This window comes from Rissa tridactyla, chromosome 3 (assembly GCF_028500815.1).
Source record: "Rissa tridactyla isolate bRisTri1 chromosome 3, bRisTri1.patW.cur.20221130, whole genome shotgun sequence".
In the NCBI taxonomy this organism is placed as follows: domain Eukaryota; kingdom Metazoa; phylum Chordata; class Aves; order Charadriiformes; family Laridae; genus Rissa; species Rissa tridactyla.
The window spans coordinates 4,379,319-4,397,480 of NC_071468.1; the positions used below are offsets into that span (position 1 = coordinate 4,379,319).

The 18,162-nt window shown below is 46.0% G+C and overlaps 1 protein-coding gene across 1 annotated transcript; it reads left to right on the plus strand.

The window, feature by feature from the left end:
* Positions 1-1,487: 1,487 nt before the first annotated feature.
* LOC128907728 (D-beta-hydroxybutyrate dehydrogenase, mitochondrial-like) lies at positions 1,488-16,963 on the plus strand. The gene is made up of 4 exons (XM_054196921.1): positions 1,488-1,853; positions 9,313-9,465; positions 12,286-12,416; positions 15,752-16,963. Exons 1-4 carry the CDS (start codon positions 1,514-1,516, stop codon positions 16,097-16,099), a joined length of 972 nt encoding a protein of 323 aa, XP_054052896.1. The 5' UTR covers positions 1,488-1,513; the 3' UTR covers positions 16,100-16,963.
* The last annotated feature ends 1,199 nt before the right edge of the window (positions 16,964-18,162 follow it).

Below are 18,162 nucleotides of genomic sequence, written 5' to 3' on the forward strand. Positions count from 1 at the left end.
TGATTTTGAGGGTTGCATAATATTTTTTAAATGTAAAGACAAAGCTTTGTGACTCATATAGTCGCAGAAGACTGAGTGATCTTTAGAAGGCTAAAAAAGGGCAGCATCTCCCAGTGTGATGGAGCATGATCAAATAAATCCAACCGAGGACAGGTATCTGGATATCTTCTTCTGGGTTTAACCATTCTGCTTCCTACTTTGTCTTCCAGCAGCAAAGCATAACCTCCTCTTCCAAGCCACTTGAAGCTGCAAGTGCTATTGCGCAATGCCTGCCGGAGACCTGAGCATTGCAGAAGAGAGCAAGCAGTGAACAACTTAAAGCTAAAGTAAATCTAGACAGACGGGCAGCCGACAAGAGTAAAGACACTCTTTACTTGGCCTCAGCCCATGGAAGAGAGATTTAAACAATTAATTGTTCCCTTTCTCCTTAGAATGGCATTCAAAGCACTCTATTTCAGAGCAAAGGGCTCCCCATGCAAACATGAAACGCAGCTGATTGCAGGGGCCAGTGCCATTTCTGGGGACTCATGGGACAGCAGGGCACCACCGGTTCTGAAACCCCTCTGCCACAACCAGGTACAGCCAGTATTTAAGACCAACTCCTAAAAGTGAACAAGGCTGACTGTGGAGCTACAGTGATGCAAATCAGGCAAATATTTAGGACCATCCCTTCGCCTGGTGAGTCCTGCTGCTTCCTCTGCTGCTCTGTGTATGTCAATGAATGACTCTGGCCCCTTTGTGTTTTTCACAAGCCAACTTTAAATCACAATTAATAAAGGCATCTGGTTCTTTCAACCATTTCATTTCACTCAGAGGAGGCAGATATGACATACTATCCCTTCCAATCGCTGCTTGGAGAGTTTCTCAGATGAAAGAAAGGGCAGAGAAAACACTGCCTAATCAAATTTCTCCTGTAATCTTAGCTCTCAGGGATCTTTGTTCAGCAATGTGTAACTGTCATTTTAGCCTATAAGAAACAGACGTTCTCCTCTACCATGGAGCGTCTAGAGGCACCCGTGACATGACACAGCAGACACAGACCTGGGCCATCAAAAACCCGCATCAATTTCATACTGTAATATAACATATAACAACTATAACATAGTCATGCAGCTGTATTAGAAACCCCCATCTCAGGGATCTACGAATACTGGTGCTGCTTTCATTTCACGCCCTGCGGCCGGCCTGTAGCCATTGGCCTGTGCGGAACCCAGTTCGGCGGAGAGGTTGAACAGCCGCTTCGGCGACCGCATTTCGGCACAACCCAACCCCCCCTTTTTGGCCGCACAGACCCAGCTGACAGCCCCCCCGCGCCATCCCCGGTGGGGAGAGACCCCCACGAACCCCGGGCACCACCAGGCTGCCGGTCCCCCGCCGCTGGGAGGACCCGGGGAGCGGCGGGGCGAGGGCGGCGCCTGCCCGGGGGAGGGGATGGCGGGCGGGCAGGGAGCTCCCCGCGGCCTTCATCCCTCCCTTTCTCTCTCCCAGACGGCGCGGCGGCGGTGCGGGCAGCATGTGGGCTGCGGCCCCTCTCCTCCTCCTCCTCCTCCTCCTCCTCCTCCTGCTGCCCCGGCTGCGGCGGCGCGGGGCGGCGGGGCTGGAGCCGGCCGGGCGGGCCGTGCTCATCACCGGCTGCGACAGCGGCTTCGGGCACCTGCTGGCGCTCCGCCTCCACCGCCTGGGCTTCACCGTCTTCGCCGGCTGCCTCTGCCCCGGCGGCGACGGGGCGCGGCGGCTGCAGCGGGAGGCGGCGGCCGGCGCCGGCCGCCTGCGCGTCCTGCGGCTGGATGTCACCCGCGCCGGCGACGTGATGGCCGCCAAGGAGCTGGTGCTCAGCCACCTGCCCGAGAGAGGTGAGGCCACCCCTGCGACCACCCCGGGGGAAGCGGGGGGACGGACAGGGGCGGCGGGGCGAGCCCGGCGGGCAGCGGCAGGACCGGCGCCCCCAAAAAGTGGCTGGGAGGGGCTGCCGGCAAGGGACAGCTGGACTGTCACGGCGCCACCGATGGTGCGAATGGCAATTACTGCCATCAGGGATAACAATGATAATTTTATTTGGCCCGGCAGCACACAAAGCGGGGCCTAGGCAAAGACGCCGAGGGTGGAAAGCGGGTGCGCTCTCCAGGGCGCCCACGGGTGACTGTCACCTCTCTGCCACCAGAAGGGGAAACCCCCGAGTGCGGGGGGGTCCCGGGATCCCTCCCCAGGTGTCGGACAGGAGGAAACTGCGGGGAAAGCAGAGAAGAATGAGTGTGCGCGCACTGGAGGCGGTGGGAAGGTGATGCACTTCTGGGCATGGCTTGTGGAAGTGGGAATAAATACAGAAAATGCAGAGAGAGCGGCTGCCACGCCACACCGAACCACCTGCTCCTCGGGACTACTCAGGGTCTGTCACGCTAGTCCCTGGAAGGATCACTTAAAAGGAAATCTGTCAGTTATACTGGGGGACACCCCTGGATCAGAGCTTGCTCAGGCTCAGAAGTAAGGTTCCCTCAGAATTACAGACAAACGGTTCCTGCTCACACAGGGAATATGAACGGAGAATAAAGCACGCGGGACGATGATGAAATGCAAGGCCTCTGCCTGCCTGGCTCATCAGCACGAGAAGTGAAGAAAGAAAAAGCCTAGATGCTGCTCATTAAGTACGTGTATTTATGGTTGATCTTGACCTTATCTCACCAAGAGGCAGCGCCTCCCCCTCTCAGGCTCTTTCCCAAGCTGCAGAGACAACGCAGATGACTCGCAAAAGCCCTTACAGGCTCGTTGGGACTGGGTCATCTGAAACTCTGGGTTACGGATAATTTATCCTGTAATTCTGGCAGCTTAAGCAATGGTCATGTTCATGCTGTCATGTAGACTTTCGAGGCTGCAGTTTAGCACTAACTTGGGACCTTCAGGCTTAGGGACCTTCAGATCAAGGCAAGTCACGCTTAGAGATTTCGGGGATTCCTGGAGGGGCCAGGAATGACACTTTGGGCCCAGCTGGTGTTGAAACGCAGCGTGAACACACGTGCGCACGGACAGGGGGTGTCCTGGGTTGTCAGGGAGGCTCTTCCACCCCTAACGCAGGGCTGGGCACGCACAGGCACAGCACACCTTTGAGGAAACCTTTTTCCTCTGTCGGCCGGCTCTTCTGCTGCAGCATTTTGAGGGTACGCTGCAAAGGCAGAAAAGAAAATGTAATTTTATAGGTCCAGATAGCACATAACGCCATTTGGGAAAACTCCCAATTATCAAGTAATCTTCCTCCTAAGTTTATTAAATAAAAAGGAGCAAAGGAGCTATTTTAATGCCTGATACGAACGGAGTGAATGCCACGAGCCTTCTTCATAATTTATAAAATATAGGGGCAAAAATATTTTTATCTCAAATGTAACAAAACTGGGAGGATACTCTACTTATGTGGAGTCTTTAAGCAAAAGACTTCAGCAGGAGTGTTCCTTCTTGGCACCTCTGAAAACAGACGTGTTATTTTCTTTGGTATTTTACCTTTATAAAAACAGTTTCAATTAGGAGTTCAACTGAAGGTTATCTCTCGTATTAAGCAATTTATTTGTCAAAGACAGGAATTGTAATTTTCTTACATTTGGATCGACGATTGGCTTCAATGAAATTCTTTTTCGTTAGGAAAGAGGATTCTGAACCATCTGTAATTGCATTTATGTTCTGAAAGCACCTAGAGGATCAGAAGAGTATGTGACTGCACAGAACATTTTATCTGCTACCCAAAGGGTGGGCAGCGAAGCGTGGGCCTCAGCGTCCCACCAGTTAAGGAACGCTCCGTAGTGAAATCTTAGGACGTTTTCCCTGGTGGATCACAGACAGCAGCATCCAGGGCCTACAGCAGAGGACTAACCACGCAGAAAATCAAGTACATGTTGGATATTTGTAATAAGGAGAACAAAGAGCAGGTGGTGAATCCAGTAGACTGTTTTAAAAAAGCATTGGACAGACAAAAAAATAATAATCTGTTGTTGGTTTTTGCAGAAACAATTCAAAGCGATGCAGGAATCCAGTGGATTGTGCTGAAGGGTTATACTAGATCATAGATTATCTTACTTAAAAGCTGTGAAAACATCCACTTTTAAAGCAGGCAGTGCTCTGGATGTCGATTTTAGCTTGTAAGTGTGATGGACAGTTCTGCCTCTGCCTGTCTCTCCCTCGCACTCCCTCGGAACAGGATCATTCTGTTCAGCAGCTCTCTGGAGAACCTGAGACGAGGCATCCGTCTCTGGCAATCGCAAGGCATTTGCTTAGGGATTGTTCCCTCCCTGCGCTTTATGCCATTTTTACTATAATCAGTTTGACTCCGGTACCAAAGGTGTAACGTACATCACATCGGCATGCTGCACTTCTAAATTCAGATCACTGAAACACTCCTCTCGCTCCACAAATAGTCACAAGGAAACCGCTTCAGCCGTCTCCAGGTTTAATGGTAAGTGCGCAAGGGCTATGGATTCCAAACTAAAACCTCAGAAGGTGTACCAAAACAGAGAGGAAGCAGGTAAACAATGCTCGCTTTCTGCATGCTGTGTTTGAATAGCTCGGAGTAAATCCTGGTAAAGATTAAATATTTATTCTTTACGATTACAGTATCATCCTTTCCATGGACTGTGCATCTCAGACAGGTATGACTTTTTGAATGTCAGACGTTGGCAGATATGCTCTCTTCCAAGTCATCTTAATCTGACTGATAAGCCAAAATTTTGTCCTTTATCTTAAATCTTTTTGTGTAGTTGATGAAAATACATGTTTTCTCACGTTTGTTACGCCTCTATACGCTATTTTCCTGCTTTGAAACTTGCAGAATGCTCTCATTTCTGCTTGTTTTTCCATAAACCCCATCGATCCCGGCCAGCGTCACGTACTCTTGTTCCAAACCTGATATATGGACAAAGCAAGAGAGTTACAATCTAGAACGCAGGGCTCTCCAGACAAGAAGCTGTCAATGAACAGAGGCTCAGAGGGCTCGAGGGCTTCTGGATCTTTTTCTTTGGCAGATCTCAGTTGCTTCAAACCTACGCCCAAGTTGAACAGGCTGCAGTTCTACACTGTAAAGCCTGTATTTTTTTGCCTAGACTCCCCATGAAAAACCTAACCACCTAATTGTGGATTCCACTGGATGTGAGGGTCACTCTCTCCCACTGACTCAGTTCACCGCGTGGAAAAGCACGAGAATTTCCTGGTTCTGGGGAGAATGAGTCCAAGAAGCTTCGCTCAGCAGTTGCTGGTGGCAAGGAAAGTCACGGAGGAACGCTGTACTCTGGCATTTCCTGGGCCCAGGATAAGTAGACTTATAAAAATCTAAAAGTCTTTCTGCTTTAAGTAGACTATTCAGTATAAAATGTACAAAAAATGTATAAAATCTCAGGAACAAATCACAGTGCTCCATACACCCCTATTTTAGCCCAGATTCCTATTGAAATAGACTCATCCTCGCAATGAAGACAACCACAGCATAACATTCCGAGCAAAGGATGGTACGTATCTGAAGCTCAGGAGTCTCAGCTGGCCTGTTACCATGAACATCTTGCATCGCCACAGATTGGCTTGATCCCTCTCTTCATTTTTTCAATAGGAATATAGCAAATCACACTCTCCTTCCTTTGGCCGGTTTCCTTTACCATTGGATTGGAATGTTTCAGGAGAGAGCCTGTCATTTTTGCCTGGGCTCGGGTTTAGATGATAAACCCTGAAGATCAGTGATGCCAAGAGTACACGTTCAAGTTTAGAAAATCTGGCGGAATTCAGATATTATCTGTGTGTAGGCACCTACATAGAAACGGCCTGATTTTCAAAAGGTTTTGCAATTGATTTTGCAACAGCTTGATTGACTTGAATAGGAAGAGGACTTCTCCAAGCTTCTGGAAAAACATGAGGCATCTTTTAGGCCTAAATACGGACTTTAGGTACGTGCCTTTTGGTCAGCCTGTCTTGAAGTAGAAATTAGCTGGGAGGTTATGTGAGAGCTAGTGTTCTTCTGAAAGCCTCGCTAATCTTAAGTTTGGTTTCCTAAAGTGATTCTTTAGATCCCCTGCTATAGCTCTTAATCTTTGTCGTCAGGATCCATTTTCCCAACGCAGACATATCAGTGAAAATCTCTTTGACGTCCAGTTCTGCTTTCCAGTTCATTTATTCCCTGCCTGCTGTAGCATTTTCTGAGACCCCTCTTCCCAAAGAGTGCTCGGACTGAGTTTTGTTTTGACAGCCTGAGTAATTTTTCCCTTCCAGACCAAACATCATCTGCTTTCTCCTAACGTGTCTGTGCATGGGCACTCTGAGGAAATGCGATGTCTTTCTCCTTCTGCTGTTCAAGTCTTCCTTGTGCCTCTTCCTGCTATATTTCCATCTAAAGACTATATTTCTCAGGTTACCTAAGCTGCATTTTTCTAAGCAAATATACAGTATATTTGGTAGGCACATTTACAGCATGAATTTTTACCACAAACATTTCAGGAAAGGAAGACCAAAGCAGATTCAAGGACCCTGAGCGCGTAGCTGGGCAGGTTGTTTCTCAGGAGGTAGGAAATTTTCTGAAAAAGTGGCATAAGGGGATAATGAACTGTTCGTTACTTGGGTAGAATGTTGCTAATTGATTCAACTGACCAAAGTGGCAGGAAAATTTGTGGAAAATACCAGAACATTTCCCATTCGCCAATGCCAAAACGTTCTAAGAAACAATATGTTTTGCTTGAGAGCAAGCAAAATGTTTTGAGCTGACCCTGTGCAAAATCTCTTTTTATGTTTTACTTACTCTTCTCTTTGGAAAAGGCTGTTCCAGTTTAACTGAAGCCAGTTTTTCTCCTCTTGACTTTTGATTTGGCCACTGCACAGGAAGAAGGAGCTGATACTCTGTGAACTCAGCCTGTTTATACGTACAGACACTGGCCTCACCACTAACCACCTGGAGCCTTTGAAGTGCATGAGGGAAAGCTGGCAAAGAGCTGGAGATAAAACTTAAGCCCTGCAAGCTAAATTCTGCGTTTCACAGTTTAGAGAAAAAGGAAGGAAATAAACTGTCTTAAGTCTAATGGCCGTATTTCTGAAGCCCTAATGAACTCGGGGGTGTGTGGAGCAAGAGTTCTTGCTGTGCAGGATGCAGTGGCAGAAGCAAAATGACGTATTTTTTTTTTTTAATTAGAAAAGGTAAAGCTGAGAAGATCAGGGAACAGCTTTTACAGCGATGCCAGGCTTCAGTTTGTGTTGTGTTAGAGTTAGCTGATGTAAAAATAAACCCGAGTACAGAGACCTCCAGCCTTAAGTAGAAACAGATGGGGTGTGCAGCTACTCAGTCCATCTGTAGATCAGATCATGTGCAAGTACAAAAATATTGATAATTAGCTTTTGCAGAGGACTCTCTAATCCATTGCTCTTGAAGCATTTTACAAGGAGGTCAGTCCCACGGGGCTAGTTCCATTTTAAGAAGGATAAATAAAGCCACAGAACGATGGAAAGGCCTGGAACAACAGGGCAATGGCAGGAGGAAGAGAAGGAAGTCGAGGGTGCCCAATTCCAGTGGTCCATTTTTTGGTCCATTTCCTCTCCTCCCTCCACTAGAATTTGGGGCAGTAGAAAAGAGGTGAGTACCCAGGAAACTGCTGCGTTACGAGGACAGCAGTTGGCCCGTATCTAAAGTTATAAAAGAGGTCCAGCGTCAAGGATTGCTGTGGTGGCAGACCTGAATGATGATTTATTCTCTTTGGAGGGCAGAGTTATCTAAGTTCTGTGTGGTAAGTTCCTGATTTGGAGTGTTTTGCTCTGCAAATTCACTGAAAGAACTTTGTCTATTTCTCTGTTTAAACACCAATTTCATTCCGTAGTATCAGAACACGAGTAGTGTATACGTGTTAGGAAAGCTTACAGAGGTTTGCTTTACAAACTAATTTAAAAAATGGTCTGTTTCAGCTTTAACTACTGTTGTGAATGAAATGCTGTATTCGCAGCTCTTGGGCTCTGGAAGGACGAAGGTGCCATGAAATCATCGCAATAGCTTTGTCAGAGAAATCAGAAAGAAAAGTGTTCAGCCCAAGGCTTTCTGCAGCACCTTCACCAGGGTGACCAAAGGTCCCCTGAGAAGATCTTTCCCACCGTGGGTACCGGAGGCTGCAGCTGGGTTGGCATCACAGCCATGCCCCAGACCCTGTGGCCAGAGGAAGGGAGAAAGGCACGGTGACCCACTCTGCCTCACCGGAAACCTAGGCTTGGAGATGCTGCAGAAAACCATCATTTGCCTCAGACACATACAAGAATTCTTGGGGGGGGGGGAAAAGCATAAGTAAAATTGTCAAGGCGGGCAGAGACAGGCTGCAAACTTAGGTATTTCAGTGCAAGTCAGGCTACCCTGTGCACTTCTTAGTTACCCTGCTGGTCACCCTAGTAATATCTCAGTCAGGATTTGAGGACAGAAACAGAAACGTTTTCAAGAGCACTGTGTCACTCAGTGCTTTACCGTACAGCTACAGAGAGGTGCTATGAAGGTAAGAACAAGTCAGCACGTCAACTCCAAGCTGCGGGCACTGCACACATCAATGAAAAAGCACTTCCACCAGTCGCGGTTATTAGCACCGCAGAGTGCTCGCATGAAGCCTTCTCTGGCTTTGGGCTAAAGGGCTTGTGCTTTCCAGCAGAGAACTGTGTCAGAACAAGCTTTGCTGCCGATAAATTTCCGCTTGTAAACACTGGAATCCCACTGCATTTCGAGGGGCTGGGCTCCTTAGCACCAGAACCCATTGTTATGTGGGGAATAGAGTTGTCCAAGAGTACAAAATGAAAAAAAAATACCGTAGCCACTGACCTTACTTGGTTACTTTACCCAAGTATGCTGCACCCATGTACCTGATTCTGGCTGATTTCAGAAGGCATCAAAGCTCAAATCCTGGAAAAGGAGCCAAGCCTTAGGCTCCTAAATTAGTCAGACACTTTGAAAATATTACCCCTTAGCCTTTAGACTGCTTAATATAATTTTCACAAAGCTCCTCATAGCACACGGTGGGATTAAAGTAATTAAAATATCACGGTACACCACATTGGCAGTAAGATATAGTCTCCCAGATCACGTTATTCATAAATAACTTAAGACAACTATAAAGTGAGTTATTATTAAATAGCACTGAGACTTATATAGTCCAGACAATGACCACAATTACATTCCTTCATTAGACAAAGCATGCCTGCACTTGTAAGTAGAAAAGACAAAAAGATAACAGAACTAAGAAGTTGTTTCCAAGGGTTCAAATCACTAGTGTTGTTTTGTTGCCTAATGGTGGTTGTTTTGCAGTGTAAGATGCTTGTTGAGACATTTCTCTCCTGTAGGTTTCTGGGGGCTCGTCAACAATGCAGGAATATCAACATTTGGCGAGACAGGGTGGCTGTCTATGGAGAAATACGAAAAATTTGCAGATGTGAATCTTCTTGGGAGCATCAGGACAACCCTGGCATTTCTTCCTCTTCTAAGGAAATACAAGGGTAATGCTAATCCACTGTTATTTAGAGTTGTAGAATAATTAGCTTACTATAATCAGGGTAATGTAGCATCTATAAAAGAAGCCTTAATTGTCTCTCATTGAACTGAAATGACAGCCTCCTTCTGTGTGGCCTGAAAGAGCAACTTGATCCTGAAAAGAGGGTAAAGTCGTAGGGGGAAAAATACCTTTAAAGATTCTGTTATTACAATACATAGAAGAAAGTATTTACAAATAATGAACTCTCTCAGTGTTTCACTCAAAACAGAGAGGAAAAATGCTAATGGTAGATCATTAAGCCCAGGCAAGACTTTGTAAGCACTGACAATCAGAAAACACAAAGATCCAATAAAGTCCTGCTTAACTTTATTATTTAGGCTTTACTATTTTACTGTTTGGCAATTAGGATGGAAGGATTAGGAGGAAGGATGACCCTGCAGAGGTGAACTAGAGACTCCCGCCTTCCAGTTCCAGGCCTAGCAAGATCCTCTTGTGACCTTGGGCAGTAAATTTCAAGTATGTGAACGAGTGCCGTACAGAGATGCATGGGTATCCAGGGGGATAAACGCATTTGCATGGACCTCCGTACGCGTGGGCTTTATCCTTTCTTCTGAGAAGGAATGGTTCAAACAGCCCTCTACAGCATGGCAGCGTGTCTCAACTGCTTTGCAGTTTGTTCCCTACCTGTCCCCATCTCTATTTGGGAAAGAAAGACACCCTTTTCCTTTCTGCCCCTTTTGCTTAGCTTGTCTATTTAAGTTGTAAGCTCTTTACGGTGAAGATTTGTTCTGTGTGTATACAGCATCAAGCACAGTAAGGGCTAGGTTTCATCCAGAAGCCCCAGATGCCACCGTTCCACAAAATGTTGGTAAGATAAAAGCATCCCCTTTCTGGCTACTCCGCTGCTTTCTGCTTGGTTGCCTTTGGTTGATGATATTCTGATGCAAGAAGAAAAGAAACTTTAAAATACGGCAAGCTGGATGTGTTTGTGTAAAAGAATGTGCTATTGCATATACCCAGTGAGCGTGTTATGTGGCCATTACACAGGGAGACATCACTTTTTTTCTGTGATGTCCTACTTATTGCTAAAACTCTGTGATGCTGCTCCACCAGAGGCATTTGTCTGACTTCGTGAATTGCAAGGGGTTACTTTGAAGCGAAAGAGACTAATCGTGTGTGTGATATTAAGCACATGCGCAAACTTTCAGAAGATTTGGATCTGGCTGGTTGCACGTACATAGTACCTTATCTCAAAAGACCGCTCTGCATCACACTCAAGGCTGTCAATGCTGCCTTTATTAACTGCCCGCACTCTATTTTCAAGTCCCATCTATGTAGGAGAGGAGGCCAGGGCACTTTTAGGAAGAATCTTAGGCTTCCTGTCTCCTTCCTTGCAGGAACAGCCAGGACATCTTATAGCTCATGGTTTTGCGGGCAGCAAGCAACCTCTCCAAATGAAAAGCTTGAATTATGGATGTCGGAGCATCCTCCTGGGAAGGCTGGGTTTCAGTTACCTTAGGCAAAGAGACGAGTTAAATGACGTGTCCCACATCCTGGGTTTGTGCCCCACATCACTTCGCTACTGGATAAAGGAGGCGGAGGTCATCCTACCACCCAGTAGCTGTGCTCTGAAGCAACGGGCTGACAGCCATTTGAGGATGAGCACCTTTTCCAAGAAAAACTTCAAGATTATTAATACTTGCAAAGGGAGTTATCATCCTCCAGCCTAGAATTCAGCATCCTACTCTGAGAGGAGCAACGTTTCCCCATATCTTTTCCAGACGGCCGGGCCAGCTGATGTAGCGTCTTGATCAGCAAGCTGGTAGTTGTTTTGTTGTCGTATGTAAGATTGATTCCAGACGCTGTGTAGGAAGGCAGGGAACCTAATTCAGAATGACAGATTTCACTGCATTCCCATGATACCATTTTGATATCCCACAAGCCTATAGCATTTGGTCAGATGGGGGCCCAGACGTTCTCTGCATCTGTGACAGCAACAGGAATGCAACTATGTTCTCTGTATTGTTAGCAACGAGGCCATCTTCTCTCTCACCTCTGGTATTTATATATCCACATTCACACATTTCTTACTCTATGGTATGACTATGTGATAGAAGTTTACAAGTAAACAGTGGAAATGAACCACAGCGCAGCGCCTCAAATCAGAAATATCTGCTATTTAATGCATGCCTGCACTTGGCAAGAGTTATGAAGGGGAAAAAAAGCAGCACAGATCAGGGAAATCACAGCAAGGCAGTGTAAGGCTGCACACATTTTGTCAAGTCACCTTTCTCTGGTGAAGCTTATCACCGTACAGTCCAATTTTGACTTTATATGCACAGCTGTAAGCCAGGTCTCAGTGCAGAGACATCATTAGCGCAGAAAAAATGGTATTAGTAGTCATATATCCACTGCAGGGAAACAATCTGCTCCTCTCCTCTGCAGTCCTTCTCCTATTACTAACGTAGTCTTTTATTACTATTTTTCAGTCTGAAATTTTTAGGGGACCGCATTGTTTCCATCTCTTTCATCCTGTCTCAGACTCAGGAGGAACAGGCAGCACGTTGGGAATGTGTTATGCTTTGTCTAGTCCAGCGTCTGTCCTTCCACTAGATGGAAGGAAGATTTTTGCGTGAAGTTCTCTGCTTAACAGAGCTGAGCGTGCTGGGACTGCACACTTACACAGCCCAGCTTTGGCGTACTCTGTAGTAAAACAGCATCATGCCAAATGCCACATTATTAGCGGTTCAGAAGACTCGAGTAAATCAATTCTATGTTAAAGACTGGGAGTGAGGTTATGTTATTTGCACTGTTTTCTTTCCAGGACGTATTGTTTTCATGTCCAGCATTATTGCCTATTTTTCTCTGGGAAATGGCATTTATTCTATGACCAAGGCAGCTGTTGAAAGATTTTGTGATGCTCTAAGACTGGAAATGAAGAAGTTTGGTGTCCGGGTAAGTGACGTAACAAGTAGCTGTTGTGTGAAACTCCCTGCTATTTCTAATGTTGATTTTCATATGAGAAAGAGAGAAGTTTCACTCCTGAAACTTCCTACAGAGCTGAAATGCATCTTTTTTTGGGGGAAAAAAAGCAAGCGACTTGCACAATGTGACAGACAATGGCGTGAGAGTGGAAATGTTGGCCAAGGGAACAAGAACAAGCGTATGGAAAACAATATATAATCTCGTACAAAGTAAGCTCCATGCATCTGAATGACAAAGATGAAGATCAGAGCTGAATCCATGGGTGCAGCTTCCCCTTGGAAAGGGGTGGTTTGTCTATGGCTAATCAGTCAGCTGGAAATCACGGAGAAGAGCAGACCTGGGTGATGTTTGCAGTTCTGAGAAGCTGTGGGATAGCCCATCTTCTCTTTGTGCCAACGCTGCAACTCCCACCCTTTCTCCACATCCTCTACGCTGGAGAAACTTCGCGAGTCAGGTAATGGAAACTTTTCTCTGGAAGCAAAGAGCCCAGATGTGAGCACTCTGCAGCGAGAAGGGAGGCTTGTCACCTACCCGAGGGGTTCTTTCTCTCTCTCGTGTCACACAACATCAGTGCTTAAAAGCTCCTTCCTTTTTGCGGGAACAGCTTGAGTGCAAGAGGCAGTATTGTGCAGAGTAATTATATTTTTATTCTCTTAACCTAAGAGGCTCTAAGAGTGCTCTTAGTGCCCTGTCTAAGCAACACTGATATTCAAACCTGAAGCTTAGATCACTAAGTAGCTTCACTAGGCCTTTTCCTTGGAGTCACTCCACTGCTGAAACACTCTTCTCAAGCACTAAAAGTCTTCCCTAAAGGATTTACATCAGTGTACTCTTTACGTACACAGATTTACAGCATTGCTCCTAAGCTTTGTGTTGGAAGAAATTACAGCTATGCATCTATTAACTGCTCCTCTCGGATAAATATAAAATGCTATAAAATGCAAGTGATTTTCCACACCCTAATACCACACAGCATGATGAGGATTTGAACCGATTAGCTGAGGATAATCACAAATGCATGGAAGAGCTTAGTTTAACAGGTTAGCTACTCTGGTCGTTTTAGGATTTTTACTGTTCCCCCACCCCCGGAATAGCCCCAGCACACAATACAGTGAGCCAGGCTGACAAACATTCCCAGAGTATCTATGAGAGTTATTTTTCTGTTTCTCACTGTGTGCAAGGCACTGTCTGGCATTTGCCTCAGAACCTATCCTGCAGAGAGCCTGCAGAATACACGGTCCCTCTTCCCTGTGCTCCCCTCCCCTCCTCTGCCGTTCCCTTTGCTCCTTCAGGAGAAAGTCGCCCAGAGGTGGCAAGGAACAGATGGAGCTACGGCTCTGTCGCACTGAACTCTGGCCAGGCAAGCTGGCTGCCTACAGGAGACGGGGTATGTGTCTGCCATGAGAAAGGCTACAGAAAATCAAGAAAAGGGGGAAAAAAAAGTATAATCTCCTTCTCTCCTAGACAACTCCAAAAAACTCCAAAACATGAAGTTTTCAAAACCCTTTAGTTTAAAATAGATGAGGGAAGTTGACTAGTGGCATTAGTTTGGCTAACACTAAACAATTCTGAAAATAGCACCCAAAAGGAGGGCTCCCAAGGATGCCCTGTGACAAACGTGCCTGAAGCAGCATGAGATGCCCCCAGCTATGGGTGCTGTCTCTCTGCAGGAGCTTACCCGCATCCCTTCCCGCTCCCCACATACAGCGCCCGCTCCTCAGCCCCTCCGGTGTGCGGTGTGACGATTGCTGTGCCATGCCGGCACTGACACACAGGTGGTGGCCTCTGGTGGGTGGGCTGGTTGGCAGATTGGAGACATTAAGGCGATTCTGCCCCACTACTCCGTCCTTGTGAGACCCCACCTGGGTACCCCACTGCGTCCAGCTTTGGAGCCCCCAGCACAAGAAGGACATGGACCTGTTGGAGCAAGTCCAGAAGAGGCCATGAAGATGCTTAGAGGGCTGGAGCACCTCTGCTATGAAGACAGGCTGAAAGAGTTGAGGTTGTTCAGCCTGGAGAAGAGAAGGCTCCAGGGGGACCTTAGAGCCCCTTCCAGTACTTAAAGGGCTACAGGAAGGATGAGGAGGGATTCTTTATCAGGGAGTGCAGTGATAGGATGAGGGCTTACAGTTTTAAACTGAAAGAGGGGAGATTTAGATTAGATATTAGGAAGAAATTCTTTGCTGTGAGGGTGGTGAGCCCCTGGCCCAGGTTGCCTGGAGAAGCTGTGGCTGCCCCATCCCTGGAGGGGTTCAAGGCCAGGCTGGACGGGGCTTGGAGCAACCTGGTCTATGGGAGGTGTCCCTGCCCAGGGCAGGGGGGTTGGAACTGAGTGATCTTTAAGGTCCCTTCCAACTCTAACCATTCAGTGCTTCTATATTCCCACAGACTTTCCAGAGAACACCTGTCAGATCCCCAAGTCTTTTACACAGCTCAGCACTGTTTTTCCTCACCTTGTGTTGTAGTCTTTGGAAATCAAGTCAGTTAAATGCCATGGAGTTTTTAATGTTGCATATCTACAAATAGTTGGAACATGCCCACTGCTAACTGAGGAAAAGCGTGCACACTGTGAGTGCTCAAGCCTGCTCTGAAATTCCCCAGAAGCCTCAGGAGTTAGCAGAGCAGTAGCAACACCACATGCAAAGAAAACAGGCGGAACAGCAAAGGATTTGTGTGCTTTCAGTTTAAATCTACATGCACAGAAATCTGTGGAAATTTGCTAATGACCAGTGAGAGCTAGACCAGGACCTTTGGTACCCTCTATACATGGCTGACAACACCTATTTTCCTTTTAATTACACTTACTTGGGGAAAACAGCCGTTCTTTCCCCAGGACCTTCTCATTTTCTTTGACATCTCCTTTTGTCCCAAACTGGGGCAAAAAAATTACCAATTGCAACATTCGCCACTAAGTGAAAAAGCCAAAGTATTCCACTTTGGAGACATCAAAGTCATACTGAAATGCTTTGTCTCAGTATTGTCAAAACATTTATACCATTAAGCATTCTATAAAAATCAAAGATGCGCTATTGCATCCTGTGAAGGTATGCTGAGTAGTCAAAACAAGAACATTAACATCAGAGCGAAATGAGGAAGTCAGAATAAAGCACCTCTGCAATCTTAAACGTTTCACGGGAATATATTTGATTTCAGTCAAGTTTTCAAGGTTAAAATTTCAACAAAGCAGCATTTTCTGTAAGAAATCTGTCTACAGAAAGCTTTTGATCCGTTTAACTGACTATAGTATTTAATCAAACTGAGAATGACTGATTGCATCTTGATAAAGTTTTACACCTCGCTTTTAGGTCTGTATTATTCAGCCAGGAAATTACGCACGCTCTACAAAAATCCAGCCGCCAGTCAGTGCCGAAGAGATTTGGAATGAACTCAGTGAAGAGGAAAAGGCAGTTTACAATAAGGAGTACGTTCAAGAGCGGGCAAACTTTTTCAACCGCATTCTCCGCGAAGGAAGCGCCAACGGCAGTGAAGTTGTCGATGCTATGGTAGATGCTTTAACGTCCCCTGCACCCAAGGCACGTTACATGGTGGCGAAGCTGAAGGAAAAAGCGCTGGTGTTTGTGTGTGCTTTATTCCCGACCGCTGTGATGGATTGCGTTTTGTCTTACGCTCTGAGTAAAGTAAAACTGGCATAGCCTACGTTGGTACTGGTCAGTGACTCAGGTGGGGTAGTTTTTTTAAAATGTGAAAGGGGGGGCTGAATCTAATACCCCCAGAGATGGGTGTAATGACACCAATTAACTGATACAAACTTTGGAGGGTCTCCCTAGTCAGAACTGTTACTTCTTCATAGGGAAAAACACACAGGACCTCATGTGAAATTAATACATGTGTCCAGATAACTTTATTTCTCCCATGTGGAAAAAAAAATATGGCCACTCTGGCTACTTTAGGTATTACCTAGAAAATTTAACGCAGCTTTTTCTAATGCAAGACCAGGTTACTGTGTTACAGACATGATGGAGACAAAATGGAGCACATCCTACAGGGCAACTGCACACCTGAAATCATTAGAGAAGACATGAAAATACCTTATTTGTAGGAACCCGAGTAGTAATTTATTAGGGGCGATGGGAAGAGGTTAATGGAAAAGTTAGGAATGAGCAATAGACCTTGAAATACTTTGAGTGGAGTTAAGTGGCTGTAGAAAGTTAGGAAGTGACAAATAATAAAGTTGTAATACGGAAAGAGTGTCTTGGCTGACTACAGTTCAGTACTTTTTCAGGTGTTCTGGATAAATCTCTAAGAAAGCCAATGTGTCATGGACTTTGGAAAATAAGTAGCATATTCTGTTTAAAAATGAATATTCAATCCAAAATAAAATCTGTCTTTTACCTAACGTCTGGATTAATCAATGCGTTAACCTAAAGTGTAGTCAGAGCGCGAAACACCGAGGTGACAGATACCAGTATGCAGTAGCAACCTGTAGCTTAGAAGTAACATATTCAGCCTGGAGCTCTGGTTTTGCTATTGTTATAGGGAGTAAGGTCTGATGAAAAAAAATATATATTAACATGAACAGGAAAACTTTAGTAACGTGCATCTACGACAGTAATTAAGCACAGTGGCTTCATTAGCAGTCTCCTGCTAACTGTTGTGGAAGAGATGGCTGGTTTCCACACACACAGTTTTAAATTTGGCTTGGTTGTGGCACAACACAAAATCCAAGAATTCTGGGAGCAAAAGAACCCAGAATAGCTGGGATAAGCTGTGGTGACACTGGTAGATACAGAGCAACAGCTTGGAACGTTAGCCTCTCCCACGTCGGGTCTCCCGTATCAAACCAAAGACTCTGCTGTAAGTTGACCTAGTTAACTTTTTGGTCTGAACCAAAAATCGCATCCTATAACTGGGAAGTCTTTCCTAATTTATTTAGCTAATTACTGAGAAAAGTTACTCTCTGTCGTGGCGGGTAATTGGGCAGTCTGAGTCAGGAACATAGGCAAGATGAGCAAACACACTGCCTATTCCAGGTTCTCTCCTGACACACTCAGCAGTGGAACAGACATCCTACTGCACCTCTTCTAGATTGTGACTTCCCTCCAAATGCTGGACCCATCCCTGGAGCTGGCACTGGCAAGAGGACAAGCCGGGGCACCCACCTGTTCCACAGCCGGTCGACAGCAAGATTATCAGATGATTATCATCCACTCTCCTCACTTAACCACAACTGAGCAAGGCCAAGCAAGGGAATAGGAACAAGGCTTATTCCGACTGAACCAATTGATTTCGTGTACGGGAATTCCCCCTGCTTGACCTCGGGGATTTCAGCAGCCTTACGTTGCTTTGGAAGAGTTGCTTTCCTGCTCTTAGCCGTTCTTTGTGCAGATTACCCTTCCTTACAGTAAGCAGCACTGAACTCAACAAACAGCTTTGAAACCCAGATGTTTCTCCATCAGGCCCAGGATTGGCCTGATGCTTCTCCCCGCCTCAAAGACAACGTTGCTTTCCATTACAGGGTTTCCCTTCTATCTGCATTTCTAAGAGCTACTGCAATAAGTTGTAGCCGAGAGCCAGCACCATCAGAAGATCTGCCTCCCAGACACTGACGACATGAAATAACTTCCAACTGAAAATTCCTCCTTGATTCGCTGTCTCTGTGGTGAAGCATGTGATCAATATTTCAGTGGCCGCGTGTAACATCAGGTGAGCAGCACTCCAGAACATTTATTCCTTTGTCTTGAGAACTAAGCACTTG

Bases quoted from the DNA above. Each gene is read 5' to 3' on its own strand.
- LOC128907728 (XM_054196921.1), top strand. From the start codon at position 1,514: ATGTGGGCTGCGGCCCCTCTCCTCCTCCTCCTCCTCCTCCTCCTCCTC. The intron at 1,854-9,312 runs GTGAGGCCACCC...TCTCTCCTGTAG, and splicing joins CAGCCACCTGCCCGAGAGAG to GTTTCTGGGGGCTCGTCAAC. The intron at 12,417-15,751 runs GTAAGTGACGTA...CCTCGCTTTTAG, and splicing joins TGAAGAAGTTTGGTGTCCGG to GTCTGTATTATTCAGCCAGG.